The 14,756-nt window shown below is 32.7% G+C and overlaps 1 protein-coding gene across 2 annotated transcripts; it reads left to right on the top strand.

The window, feature by feature from the left end:
- Positions 1-1,628: 1,628 nt before the first annotated feature.
- On the top strand, positions 1,629-13,466 carry LOC127706785 (uncharacterized). Of its 2 annotated transcripts, XM_052211475.1 has the most exons (6): positions 1,629-1,948; positions 3,024-3,075; positions 5,264-5,404; positions 6,292-6,378; positions 7,906-7,997; positions 12,411-13,466. In XM_052211475.1, the coding sequence occupies exons 2-6, from the start codon at positions 3,071-3,073 to the stop codon at positions 13,136-13,138; spliced, it is 1,053 nt and encodes a 350-aa protein (XP_052067435.1). In that variant the 5' UTR covers positions 1,629-1,948; positions 3,024-3,070; the 3' UTR covers positions 13,139-13,466. The 2 variants fall into 2 exon arrangements, with proteins under 2 accessions (XP_052067435.1, XP_052067434.1); XM_052211474.1 differs by lacking the exon at positions 3,024-3,075.
- The last annotated feature ends 1,290 nt before the right edge of the window (positions 13,467-14,756 follow it).

The following is a 14,756-nucleotide window of genomic DNA, read 5'->3' as shown; positions in this document are numbered from 1 at the left end:
CTCTTCAGTGATGTTAGGAATCGAAACGGTATTTGGAAGGCCATATAATTTACCTCAATTTAGGATAGACTCTTGAATTTTGAGGAGTCCAAACAGGATGAACAGATCATATAAACACGAAGGCAAATATAAAACAAGCCCAAACGAAAAAATATAAATAAGTCTAAATTGAAAACAACGTTCAAACCTATGATTGCGTTGGATAAAAACCGCAATTTTTATACGTGTGCATGCAAAACAAATTTCTTGGTAGAGGGGTCTAAATACAGCACAAACAACATTTTGCAAAAGACCAAAAAAGTGAAAAGGTATATTTAAACAAAGCCCATTTGACTAACAGGTTGAACAACGGATGTTCTTAAACCCTGCTGACTGCCATTGGCGATTGCCAAATAAACGGATCACAAGATATAGCATAATGGATCTTTATTATTAATTCAATACCAAACAGAAAACAATAAACTTGCGGAAAAGATGGTATACCGCAAACATGAGGTATAATATATATAATATATATTCAGTAATTTACCTTTCAACTGCATCTTTCAATATGATATATAAGAAAAGAGTTAGGTTTTTGTAATATTATACACAAATCGATAACCATGAAAACAGGAATCAACAAAAATACTGGACAGTAGAGCAAGCCACATCAACCATCGACACCAACTCCTCCGAAAAAAACAACAGACATACAAACATAGACATGCTTAAATATACATATTTAATAATATGTTTGAGGGATAGTTGGAGAAAATATGTCAGTAAGACTGCTAACCAAAGAAATAATGAGGTTTTTGAAAGATTGTTTCCTTCTACAATGTCTCCTCAATTCTTGTTGTCAGAACAAGAGACGTTAAACAGAGGTTTCATTTGTTTTTGTGAAATACGCAAAACTTTTCAGTTTAGCACTTCTCCATTTAAACATATATTGCACTCAGGGAAGGCACTTCAAAATGGGGAAACCACTCATTGAGGTAAATTTGAAATTACATTTTCATTTTCACTGTATATGACACCCAACCATTGAAATTTTAAGATGCCAATCCTTTGTGCAACAGCCCTAAAATGATAACAAACCTGTTTACATACTGTCTAACATACATGACATTATTAATCAACATGTTTTATGCAGCTCTCAGATCATGATCATCATCACCATAGCCACCCCCACCACCACCAATCAGGCCATTGGTTTTCTTGTTCGAATTGTTTTATATAATTTGGCATATCTTGGCCTTTTACAGTTGACTATACACTATGGGTTTTGCTCATAGTTGAAGGCTGTACCTTTAGCTGCTTACATCCACATCATTCTGGTTGCTATAGTTGTCTCCTTGCAATCATACCACATCACTTTATATTTATGTTTGCTTGAAAAGGGTCATGATAAAAGCTGTTAAACAAAAAACAACATTATGCTACAAATTGCATTGCTTTCTCCATGTTTTGAAATTTATTTAAATGTCTGTACCAAGTCAGGAATATAACAGTTGTTTTCCATTTGTTATGTTGGTTGATATATTTGAGCATTTTATTTTGTTATGTTTGATGGACTTACCCCCCTTTTGAATTTACCTCAGAATTCAGTATTTTTGTTCATACTTTTCAACAAAAGAAAGGTTTATTATATGCCACCACTGTGCTTTTTATGAATTTGAACTTACAAGTACTAGCCTAATTACATTTGTACCTGATATTGACTAATTTTGGTTATTTGATTACCTTTTCTGTAGAAATAAGTCAGTAGACATTTTATTTAGTATATCCTGCTTCAAATATTCTTTGATTAGATGACTTCTATGACTACTGAAAGCTCTTTAACCACTAATGTCCATGTTTTGTAGAATCCTTTTCAGTGTGTTGATTTAAATCTTAGTGAAGTTCAAAATATGATAGAAGAGATACATGGAAGAGATGACAACAAGATGGGACCTATGCAAAATAGGTATGTACAGATTTATGAGGTAAAGATTGTATAAATGAAGATTGCATTCATGCAATCAAAATCCTGAGGTGGCTGGTTATTTTTGATACTTTACAATACAAAAATTTACGTTACTACACAATGTATGGAGGACAATATTTGACTTAAAAACCCATAACTTTTCTGTATAGTAATTCTTAATTAAGAACAAAGTGTGGTACGTGTGATAAGCACCTTTTTTTCCAAAATTGGGAAATAATTTTAAATCCATAGTTTTCGATACTGGTTTTTTTTTATCATGATGTTTCTGAGACATCTTGAAATAACCCAAATTTCAATATTTTATCAAAATGGTTGAAAATATATTTTTGTCTATATTAAGGTTAACTTTTAAAATGCTTGTCATTGACCATGTTGACAGACATACAGAATGTACTATACACTTTTTCCTCCCTTATATGACCTATAAGCAAGTCACTAACTTATTCAGGTAAAGTTTGATTTTACGCATTATTGTTCACTTTTGTAAAACGAGTTGGTACAATCAGGGCTGTGATGTACATTTTACCCTTCATTAACATACACACCATTTACATTTTAGTTCATTTTTCAGACAATAACTAGCCTACAATCACATCACTTGAAAGATAGAGAACATGGCCATGATCATCATCATCATTATACATCATGACAGAGAATATAATTAGTGTAGGTAAAAGACATGAAAGGTACAAAAAACTCCTCTGCCTCTCCTCCTCCTTCTCATCATCTTCACTGTAGCAGTTGTCACCTTCATCTTCATATAGAGCAGGACCGTTGCAGAAACAGAAGATCAAATTTCCATTGAATTATATCCTCCTCCTCCTCCTCAATTATAAGGAGAGTTTAGTTTTTGGGATGTTATGCATTTTGTTTAAGAAAAATTGTTGGAATAAGTGTATGTTGTTAGAGATCTTTTAACATAGGTTTGCTTTTATATTTGACATTTTTGTCTTCCCAAGTTGGAAAGTTTTGGTAAGAGAGAGTAAGGATTTACTTTTCAAGCAGTGGCATTGACAACTCAGAGATACTTCATTCTAACTTTTACTAATTATAGAAAACTATGTAAAGTTTTCATGATGAGGTTTTCCTCAGCAACTATACATGAGGTAGGTCAACAATATTTGTTCTTTGCTTTATTTGCTTTGGTGTTTGTCTGACTATACATGATATGTCAATGATACTTGTTGAGTGGTTTATTTGCTTTGGTGTTTGTCTGACTATACATGATATGTTAACAATACTTGTTCTATGGTTATTTTGCTTTGGTGTTTGTCTGACTATACATGATATGTTAACAATACTTGTTCTATGGTTTATTTGCTTTGGTGTTTGTCTGACTATACATGATATGTTAACAATACTTGTTCTATGGTTTATTTGCTTGAGTGTTTGTCTGACTATACATGATATGTCAACAATACTGTTTGAATGTTTATTTTTTTGCTTGAGTGTTTGTATGCCATAATGCTTTGAAATCATTATCAGTGGTGATTTATGTTCTTGCATTAACTGTATAGCTCAGAATTACAATAAATGTTGTTATGTGAATGGAATGCTCCATTAAATTTTCCATCTCAGAATTTTTAGAATTGAAATATTTGTATACATAATTATGTTAAATGTCTATTTTCTAGTCTGGTAAGAAATTTTTTAATCTCATATAATTTGTTGTTAGGATTCATCTTATATAGTAGTCAGCCAGGGAAAAAAAGCTTCAATAACTTATTTACTATGTGCGTATGAGTTCAATTTTTCACAGTGTTGATAAATCACAATCATATAACTTTTTGTAAAAATTCCTTTAAGGTAGCTCTGGTGTCTTCCACCATCTTGGATTGTAAAATATTAGAAAATAATTGGTCTGGATCTTCAATGAAATATGTAAATTTTGACAGTAGAATGTAATTCATTTGTTAGACTTTTCATCTGAATGAAGAAAATTATGTGTTTTATCATATTTTTGCAACTGTTGTTTTACAAATACAGAAAATTGTATTTAACTTTTTCAACTTTGCCATATAAGGTGAGATAACTCAGATAATGTAACTTTTATACTGGAATGTGTTATGAATTTATCTATTTTTTTTTGTAGCAATAAAACGAGTCTGGTGACCCTGATTTTCTTTTTGTTTTCTGAAATCCCATTAGAAGAGCTGTCTTCTCATATTTTATCTTAAAATTCTATGGTTTAGTTTTCTTTCTACCAATTTCCATGAATTATCTATAAATCTGACAATTTTGCACAACCAGTAGCTTGAAAAAAATGCCATGTGTCCCATACTTTTTATTATATATATGTTGAAACGATGATATAAACTACATTTTGGCTAATTATTAAAAAATTCTATCGATTTTAATTTAGACCCCCCATCTACCTTAAGAGTATATTAACAGCTGCTCACAAAAAGTAGTCACTTACTTACATACATTTAGGCTTGATTTATTTTTATTATGATTAAGGTCAAAGTTCATAACATAGTGGTACTTGTTAAGTACTTTTCTGACTGAAGTTGAATTTCATTTCAATATTAAACTGTTTACAGCAATTAATGTGGTTAATCATGCCATGTAGGGGACAAAGGAAATACATTATATGTGAAAAAATTATGAATAATGTTTGTATCTCAGTGAGTTTATAATATTAGGTTAATATTATTCATTTGTGAAATCTAGCACAAGAATATGTATATCTGGCTGGTATTAGTTGTTCATGACGTCAGTTTCAGGCAATTGTTGGATATTGTTTTTGTTTAAAATAATTAAAAAATTGCAGCAGGAAAAAGGAAATATAGTCAAACCTGTATATAAAGGTCACCCTTGGGACCAGAGAAAACTGGACTTACAACAGAGGTGACCTTTGACTTGAGGTTCAAAATGCAAAGGTATTACCACAGTGGGACAAGCAGAAGGTGACCTGCCAAGACAGGTTTTCACTTAATAGAGGTGACCTTATAACAGGCTTAACTGTATGCAAAAAATTTTTGGGTAATTTTTGTATCTCAGGAGTGAATAATATTATGTTATTATTATTAGTCTGAATTCTATTATTTATGTATCAGGTTCTATCACTTGACCTTGAAGTAAGTTTCAAGCATGTCAGCTATTGTTTTTGTTTGAAATACTTTTTTAAAATATTGCAGCAGGTGAGATGCAATAAGATAGGAAAAAAGTTTTGTCTGACAAATAAGCACAACAATATTTCTTTATTTTCAAAATAGATGTAGGTATTTATTTATAAGACTCTAAAGATTGCTGTTTGATTTTGAGTTTTGATACTATTTTTCTCTGTGTAAGTTTGGACAACAAAACAGATGAATGGGTTGAAAAAGACTGTGATGCAGAAAGAAACAGGCAAGGCAATGCAAAGCAAAAAATACCGGTCAGAGCAGAAACAAAAATACGGACCATGACCAGTGTGGATAGAGAAGATGAAAGGTACAAAGAGACTCCCCTTTGATCCCCTCCTACCTCCTCCTCCACCTCTTCCCCATACTTTATCATTACAGTAGCTGTTGTTATTTTCATCCTTAAATATTTCCTGTCAAGAGTCCTCACCAGGGTGAATATACAATTACTGACATTTGATGAGGTCGATACATATAGTTTCTATCACTTCATGGAGTGTGATACAATGTTTCTCCACTTGAGACAGATAAAGTTTCATATTTAAAATGCAAGACTTGCCAAGCTTTTTAAATATTCAAAATTTAACTGTAGAGAGTGGAGAAATATCGTATTGCAAGTTAAGAGATTCCAGGGTGGAATCTGTTTTTCTAATGATTTTAGATGATATTTAGACAAGCTTTATCTGTCTTTTTCAATGATCTTCAAAAGTATTCATTCTTTATATGTGATTTCATCAGGCATGAAGCCTTTATTTTGGTGATGTCACAAGTGGATATTCAAAGAAAAGCAAGAAAATTTCACCAATAAAGAACTTAGATTAAACAAACCACAAGGTGGTTATAAAAAAATAATCATATAAATCTGGTAAGAATTAAAGAAAATGATTTATTAACTGACATCAAAAGTCAACAATTATGTTTTAATTATTATATGACTTTTTAATACAGTACTGTGGATTTATTTATTTTCATGGGTACCAATTTTCGAGAATTGAGGAAAACCTGCATTTTTGATGGATATTTACGTGGTTTTAACAAAGTCTGCATATATTAGTATAGAAAATTTGTAATTCGTTGAACATTTAAATTCATGGTTCCCCTGTAGCCACGAAATGTACGAAATTTGGTATCCAACGAAAAATAATGAATCCTCACCAGTTATGATTGGGGGTAATGTTTGATTGAACTTTATTGTAGACTGTTTGAAAAATGTAGCGAAGACTGTGAGAAGTATGCTTTACCTCACCCAATAAATGATGAGCGCAGACAAAAGACAATTGATAAGTAAGTATATATTTTATTAAAAATCAAATGAAAATAATTGTTTAAATATTATTTTATACCATATAATATTGTAACATGTAAAAAAGATGCAGAAGATACCAAAAGGACATCAAAAATTCATACATGTCATAGGTTAAAGACAGACAACACGATGGCAAAAAAAACCCCAAAAAAACTGATGAAACGACAGTCTGTCAAAGAAAATAAAAGACTGAGTAACAAAAACACTACTTAAACTTAGGGAGATGTCAGGTGGTAAGCATACTCTCACTTGAAGTTTAAAGTATTGGAACACAGAAAGAAGGTGACTGACAGATTTGAAAAGTTAATAGTGAATCAATTTTTTTACCCGCCACTGTTGAGCTGCTGACTAATATTAAGTCATTCTGTTCAGCAGTATTTAAGAAATATGTGGTGAAAATTTAAGTTCATTCCCCATATATTGAAAAAAACCACAGTATCTGCAAACAGGAAGTAGATATCTGACAGATCCCAAAAAATGCTGCTCATGTTACAATTTAACTCATCACTGAAAAGCTGGTGACCGAATATGAAGTAGTTCTGTTCAGAAGTTTCTGAAAAATTGTATGATTCAAATGTTAATTTGGCAAACGGACAGACGTATGGACAAGGTTGTTGCAATATTCCTACATTGAGGCCATTTGAGGGTATAGTAATGATACAGAAAAAAGGATAACAGGAAATGCCAAAAATGCACAGAACAGACGACATCAACCACCTATTCCAATACATTGATTGTATAGTTTTGCTACAACCCAGGCAATAAACCTGCCTTATTTTGTATGCAGGCATCATTTGAAATATCACAAGTAGATGTGGGCTAGTTATGCTTCTTTAGACAGCAACCCAAAGACAAAAAACCATCTAACATCCAAAATTTGAAATAAAGTACTCTTTATTGTCCATGTACCAGCAACATTTATTTCTTTTAAAAATGACTTGCAGAATAAATCTTGATAAAATCTTGTTCTATAATAAATAAAGGTGGTCTGCATTGCATATACTGCAATTTTTGCTTCAATAATCCAAGTTATTTGCAAGCCTTTCAGTTTTTATGCCCCCGCAACTGAAAGTTGAGGGGCATATTGTTTTACCCCTGTCCGTCTGTCTGTCTGTCCACCTATCCATCTATCCATCTGTCCTTGACGTCCCTCCGTCCGTTTGTCCGTCCATCAATGGGCAAAATACTGTCCATGTTGTATATATATATAGTTTGTTGTGCATTTGCTGATATTCGATGTACTCTCTAGATTATATGCCCGTATCCATGTAGTCAAACCTACATGAGGATCTTTCCATGTTTTGATGTGGACAACAGTTGTTATATTTCGTTGGACACTTAAATTCATGGATAAAGCCAAGCACGAAAACCACGAAAATTGGTACCCCACGAATAAAGTACTTTCACAGTATATGTATATATTTAAAAACAGAACGAAGAAATTTTACCAATGTATGAGTACATGTATAATTAAAAAAATTAATTTGGTCATACTTTTGTTTCAGAAAGATGATACCCTCCAATACAGTATGGCATAAAGCTAAAACAGAAAAATATGTCAAGCTTAAGGAGCAAAAATCTTTTCAGTTGATAGAAGGTATGTAATAAATAAAATTGAGAATGGAAACAGGGAATGTGTCAAAGAGACAACAACCCGACCAAAGAGCATGAAACAGCCCAAGGCCACCAACGGGTCTTTCACACAACGAGAAAATCCCTCACTCGGAGACGGGCTGAACCAGCCCCTAAACAAAAATGTGTACTAGTTCAGAGAAAATGGATGTTACACTAAACTCCGAAATATATAAATGTATAGATTGCTAAAAAATACTACAGAAAAAAATCAAAATTTCTGCTTAATTAATTGGTATCAATCTTCATTTGGTAAAGGAGTAGGCCCAGTAAGACCCCTTTTTGGCCCCAAAATATAGCATTTTTACAAAATTGTTAAAATGTAAATTTTTAGCTATATATATAATTTATTGGAAAGAAGAATACTTCTGTTACATAAATATGGGCTGTTTTTTACAATACAATGCACATGTATCGGGTACTAGCATCATTAAGGCATGCTAATTTACTGAAATCTTGGAAATTTTAGCATTTTGGTTAATTTTTAGACGGTTTCCTTCTGAAATGAAAGTGGACGCATTTGTGTTCATTCTTAATATTTAAACGTAAGTTGTATTTTATGATAATACATAACATATATAAAGGTTGAGAATGAACACGGATGCGGCCACTTTCATTTTTGATAAAAACCATCTGAGAAGTGACATATTATGGCAGATTTGATAGATTTTTCATATTTAAGCTTAAATTTGAGTGTCTTTAATGACTAAATCAGTTCTAATCTTTCACATAAACTAATTGAATCGACTGAAGTAGACACTTAAGTGTTTAAAAAGTGTATAGATCGTTAAAAAAAAGAACTACAGAAAAAAATCAAAATTTCTGCTTAATTAATTGGTATCAATCTTCATTTGGTAAATTTACAGTATAAAGTAGGACATGATGTCTGTTTTAGATTTAAATGTAGTAATAAAGGTGCTAGTATAAGGTTATTTATCAGACAAAAATAGAATTAAGAGAACCAGACTATCTTCCATTAAGATTGTAGAACCTTTGAACATGTAACCATGGAATATCATGCCTTCCCTTGGTGCTTGTCGAACCTTTGAACATGTAACCATGGAATATCATGCCTTCCCCTGGTGCTTGTAGGACATTTGAACATGTAACCATGGAATATCATGCCTTCCCCTGGTGCTTGTCGAACCTTTGAACATGTAACCAAGGAATATCATGCCTTCCCTTGGTGCTTGTAGGACCTTTGAACATGTAACCATGGAATATCATGCCTTCCCTTGGTGCTTGTCGAACCTTTGAACATGTAACCATGGAATATCATGCCTTCCCTTGGTGCTTGTCGAACCTTTGAACATGTAACCATGGAATATCATGCCTTCCCTTGGTGCTTGTAGGACCTTTGAACATGTAACCAAGGAATATCATGCCTTCCCTTGGTGCTTGTAGGACCTTTGAACATGTAACCATGGAATATCATGCCTTCCCTTGGTGCTTGTAGGACCTTTGAACATGTAACCAAGGAATATCATGCCTTCCCTTGGTGCTTGTAGGACCTTTGAACATGTAACCATGGAATATCATGCCTTCCCTTGGTGCTTGTCGAACCTTTGAACATGTAACCATGGAATATCATGCCTTCCCCTGGTGCTTGTCATGCATCATAATCTTTGGAAAACTTGGCACATTGTATTCTTTGAATGGTTTTCTCAAACTATATGATTTGAATTTGAAAAGCAATTTGGCTGCAACAGTAAGACAAAAAGCTTTTCTGAGAATCAACATGATTTGTGCTGCTTCATTGCCTGACAAGTCGGTTGCCAGTTAGGGACTTAGATTTACAAATTTGAAGGTATTGAAGTATGCAAAAATGGTCCCTATAACCACTATAACAATTAAAACGAAATATGACGGAAAGGGTCTGATACAATCTTACCAATTTTGGTATGTAATGACATGGATAGGAAAACCAGTATGTGTACCAGTAGGAGACTTAGTTTTACATTGAATTCTAAGCAGAAATAAAACCTCAGAATCTTCTAACAATTTAAAAATATACATGGGAGTTTTCAATGTGGTAGATTCAAGCTTTGGTATCACCCATCCAAGCAATATGACTGCTAGAAGCTACTGAATTTAACACTGGAGCCAATGGATATGTAGAAATATATTTTTATAAGATCATTATGCTGATGACTATCATGCTGATGATGCAGGATCAATGGTCAACATTAAGTTTTGGTTTGTTCCATTTCTCTTATTCTATAAGCAATTAGTCAACTATGTTTTTGATGTAGGGAACATTTGTAAGGTGTCATTGTGTAACTATATATATAGCAGGATTCATTTGACCATATTTTCATGGTTTATTTGTGATTAATGTATCATGGTTAAGTCAGTTTGTCAGATACCATAATGAATTGATCAACTACTTTTGGATTATTTAATGCAGTAAAATTCATTTTGTGATAATGTCTGCAGTTTTCTTAGATACTATAAATTGTAGGTCATTTATATTTAGTGAATAAAATGAGAGCGATACCAGTGTAGTAAAACCTTAATCCTAATTACTGTAAATTCAGAAAATATTGTGTGCATTTATTATTGCCATTTTTGAAGAATGGACAAAAAAGTGAGATTAATTATTGCAATTTCAGAAAAATCTGCATATATGTATCAAATACCAGAATACAAGTTCTTATTATTGCAATACTCACCCAGTCGCATTATTCACATTGATAAAAACCTCGCAATAATTTCTGAATATACAGTACTTTATCCATATAGTTCAATCATGGTCAGATAAGCATTTGAGACATTTCTGTGTGTTCAATTTTGTTTAAAAGTAATCCTTTTTGCAATAATGAAGAGAATAGTTACTAAGTGAGTTATGCTCCTGTGAATGTCTTTATATTAACAAAAACCTGAGTCATCAGTAGTAGGTAATACAGTATATGTTCATTGCGGGAAAATATGAAAATAATTTTTACAAGCTTAAGAAGTAGGAGGAAAGCCACGCTTGCTGAAATTTTCTCCTGTTTTGTAGTAAGTTGAATGAATTTGATATTTTCCGACAATGTGCATATAATGTTTTTATTCTGCAATAACCAGTTACTGTTTACCTTTAGTGTTTGTTTTATTGCCCTGCCACTAAGTGGTCAGGGCCATACAGTTTTACCCTTGTCAATCATGCTGTCATTCCATCATTCTGGCATTCCGTCATTCAGTCATTCTGTCATTCAGGCATTCCGCAACATAACAGCTAGTTATATGGATTTTTGCTAAACACCTTCACATATTGAGCTGATTGTAAATATGTGAGTCTACAATGGTGAGTTACAGATCAAGTTTTCGTGATCGTTCTGTTCTGCTGATTTTTGCCAAAATTACGGGACTTTGAAAAGTTCGTGAAAATAACAATATACCAACCTTTTTTCTAAATGCCTTCACATATTGAGCTAATTTTTATTTAGTATGTGAGTCTACTATGATGAGTTACAGATGGTGTTTTTGTTTTGTTCCGCTCTGCTGATTTTATCAACCTCTCATCATGTGCTCATTGTCAAATTATTTTCACACCTAAAAATGGCTTTAAGCTTTTTTTGCAAGCGGGGCCATTTGTGTTGTTCCGACACATCTAGTTTTATTCTCTAGCTATTGTTGTCTTTGATTCTTACAGAAATAGGCATGGCTTAAATGACTTAACAAGGTTTATTTGATAACCTGTTATTTATAAAACAGCTAGCTGAAGAATAAAACAATGTATAAACTTGATAGTAAAATAAGTTTAAATTCTCTTATTCTGACTATTTAAACAGATTAGGACCAGTTTGTTAAATTCTGATAGACCACACATCGATTAATTTTCTCTCAAGTTATTTCCAACCATAAATTTAGAACATTGAACGAAACATTTTCCAATGTATCATTATTATATATATAAGAAACAAACAGATTCTACCACTTTACCCAATTGAAAACAATGTTTATATATATCCACTTAGATAGTTAAAATGTTTGCTAAACTTCACATTTTGCGGTTTAAAAATTTAATTATCCAGAGTGGATAAATATTGTAATCAATGGAGCAGTGTGGTACATGGTACAATATCTATAACTACAATACTGGTATAGAAAGCAATTGCAAATGGTTGTTAAAGCTATAGAAATTGAAAAAACCAAGTAAAAATATTTATTGAAATAGACCAAAAATTGCTAAAATGAAAAAAATAAAAGTTGCGCATGACATTACAAAACTGGGTTTAAAAATGCATATGCCTTTACATGATTATCATTCTTGTTCTTGTGTTATTCTAAACTTACCATGGCGTATAGGCATAATCAATGCTGCAAAAGGAGTAGTAACTTGTATGTACTCCTTATAAATGTATGTAAGCCTATACATTTATTCGTGTCTTTGTAGATACAGTTGATATATTATTCATTGAGGAGGAGGGTAAAATGAATAATTATATTAATCTAAAAGAGGACCTAGAAGAAACTGGAATGACCATGATGTCATCAAGGGAAGTCAGTCTCCCGGGAAGACCAGTTTTACCTAAGCTAATCGAGATTAAGCCATCAGTGTTTTTGTTAGAGAACGAAACAATGTGTTGTCTTCAAGCATACCAACTTCAAGTTGGCTTAAAATATCATAATAAAGCAACATGTTTATTACTATCACAACTTGAAAGAGTCAAGAAGCCTTCAATACAAATTAGAAAATCTGGTTTAAGTGGAAATTATGAATATGACCTACTTCTATGCTATTGCCCATATTGCCCATATGACAGAGAAAAAGCCACTAAAATTAAGAGCTGGATTAATGCTGCTATTGATGATGTAAGACTGGAATTATATGAAGATGTTACCACTCCTGGTCATTTTCCTTTCTTACAAGCAAGGTCAAAACGTTTTATCATACTTATAACAAGAAATATGTCCAGGAATTTCATTCATAAAGTTGATATGTTCATTGTAAGAATGGCAAGGGAAAATCATATGCCACAGGATTTATTTGTGTTACTGGTGGACGACAAGTCTTTAGTTCCACCATCTTTAATCCCAATCAAGCAGATTCCTCTTCAAGATATGGAAGAGAAGAATCAAGATTTCATTGACTGGTGTGAAAGTACAACAGTATGTTTATAAGCTTTGCTTACTTGTTGACAGGAAATTGAATGAGCAATATATGATTGTGTTCTATGTTTTCCTATTATTTGTATTGTGCTTAACTGAGAATGAGTTTATTTTGTTAAAAAGAAAAGATGTTTTTAAATTATATTCATTCCAGTAATGCTTAGTCCTGGCCATGGAAATGAATGATTTAAATGTTAAAAAGAAATTTGAAGCATTTGCAAAGAATGAAATGAGTTTATCCGTAAGGCTATATTTTTAATTGCTTTTTATTTTTATATGTATATAAGATAGAATATTTTAAAGTCATTTTAACCTTTAAAAGTTATTTATTATATTTTTATTAGCTTTATTTTGAAAGGTTTTATTTATACAAAAAAAATCTAGTAATATTTTATAGGTATAAGAAGTTATCCCCGGCTTAGTATATTTCTAGGATTCTGATTGGTTAATGCACGTCGTTACAAAACCCATAGCCCCTGGGTGTTGCTAACCCATATACCCGGGCTTTGCTACCCATTACGCCGGGGAACTTCACGTGCGTTTTCCTTCGATCCATGGTTGTTCCTTGTGAAATATCGAATTCTGTAGATTATCCATGATGTCTGTAATTTTAAAATATGTAATCAACTTATGATTTTATCTTTTATGTCGATCATTTGCACTCATTTTAGTAAATGCATCACTAGGCTGACACATTGTCAATGAATGGGACTACTGACCTAGCTATGCAAATGACCCATGTTTAGGTCACAGCGTCTATGATGTAACTCTCACAACATTGAGCGCCAAATTCGACCCATTCCCGTTTCCCTGTATCTGGATTACAAACGTCTTATATTTGACTACCTGTAAGGTTCTACCAAAGGTAGTACCCTACACCCTGTGAAAGATATGTCAAATTCCCAAAATTCAATAAAAGATTTTTAAAAAATGAAAAAACCGTTGCTTTCACGTTACACTTTGTGGTCGAATTTCTCTAAAAATCTCAAGATTTGGACTAAGACCGGGGATAAATTCGTTATCTACGTTCATATCCGTAGATATGGATATTTTAACAACCTTCAGTACCCTGTACACCCTTCGGCTTCGCCTCAGGATGTACTTGGATACTTCACGGTGTTAAAATATCCATATCTACGGATATGAGAGAAGGGGTCAATTCGCAACAGCAGAGTGTATTGCACAAAAGCAAAAAAATTAATATAAATTCAAATCATATAACCAATTCTAAGTTCTTTGACTACAGTTATTCGGTGTCCGAAACCTATTATGTGTCAAATATTTAATTACAATCCAAATTCAGACCTGTATCAAGTGCGAATATTGTGTCCATTTTCGCCCCAACTGTTCAGGGTTAGACCTCTGCGGTCGTATCCAGCTGCACTCAGCGAAGCATTTTATTGTTAGATATATTTCTGCTTTGTATTCATCTGATGAGTTCAGCCCTTTTCAACTGATTTTATAGTTTGTTCTTATGTTGTACTGTTACACCACTGTCCTAGGTTAGGGGGAGGGATGGCGCCTTCAAACTAGTTTAAGCCCACCACATTCTGTATGTGCCTGTCCCTAGTCAGGAGCCTGTAATTCAGTGGTTGTTGTTTGCTGCTGTATATCATATTTGTTTTTTCGT

This window comes from Mytilus californianus, unplaced genomic scaffold (genome assembly GCF_021869535.1).
Source record: "Mytilus californianus isolate M0D057914Y unplaced genomic scaffold, xbMytCali1.0.p SCAF_6, whole genome shotgun sequence".
NCBI classification, from domain to species: domain Eukaryota; kingdom Metazoa; phylum Mollusca; class Bivalvia; order Mytilida; family Mytilidae; genus Mytilus; species Mytilus californianus.
Note: the sequence above shows the minus strand (reverse complement) of the source record. Positions and strands in the feature narration are given on the sequence as shown.

Coding starts and splice junctions, on each gene's coding strand:
- LOC127706785 (XM_052211474.1), top strand. CDS start 1,893: ATGATAGAAGAGATACATGGAAGAGATGACAACAAGATGGGACCTATG. Junction 1,949..5,263: donor ATGGGACCTATGCAAAATAG/GTATGTACAGAT, acceptor TCTCTGTGTAAG/TTTGGACAACAAAACAGATG. Junction 7,998..12,410: donor ATCTTTTCAGTTGATAGAAG/GTATGTAATAAA, acceptor GTGTCTTTGTAG/ATACAGTTGATATATTATTC.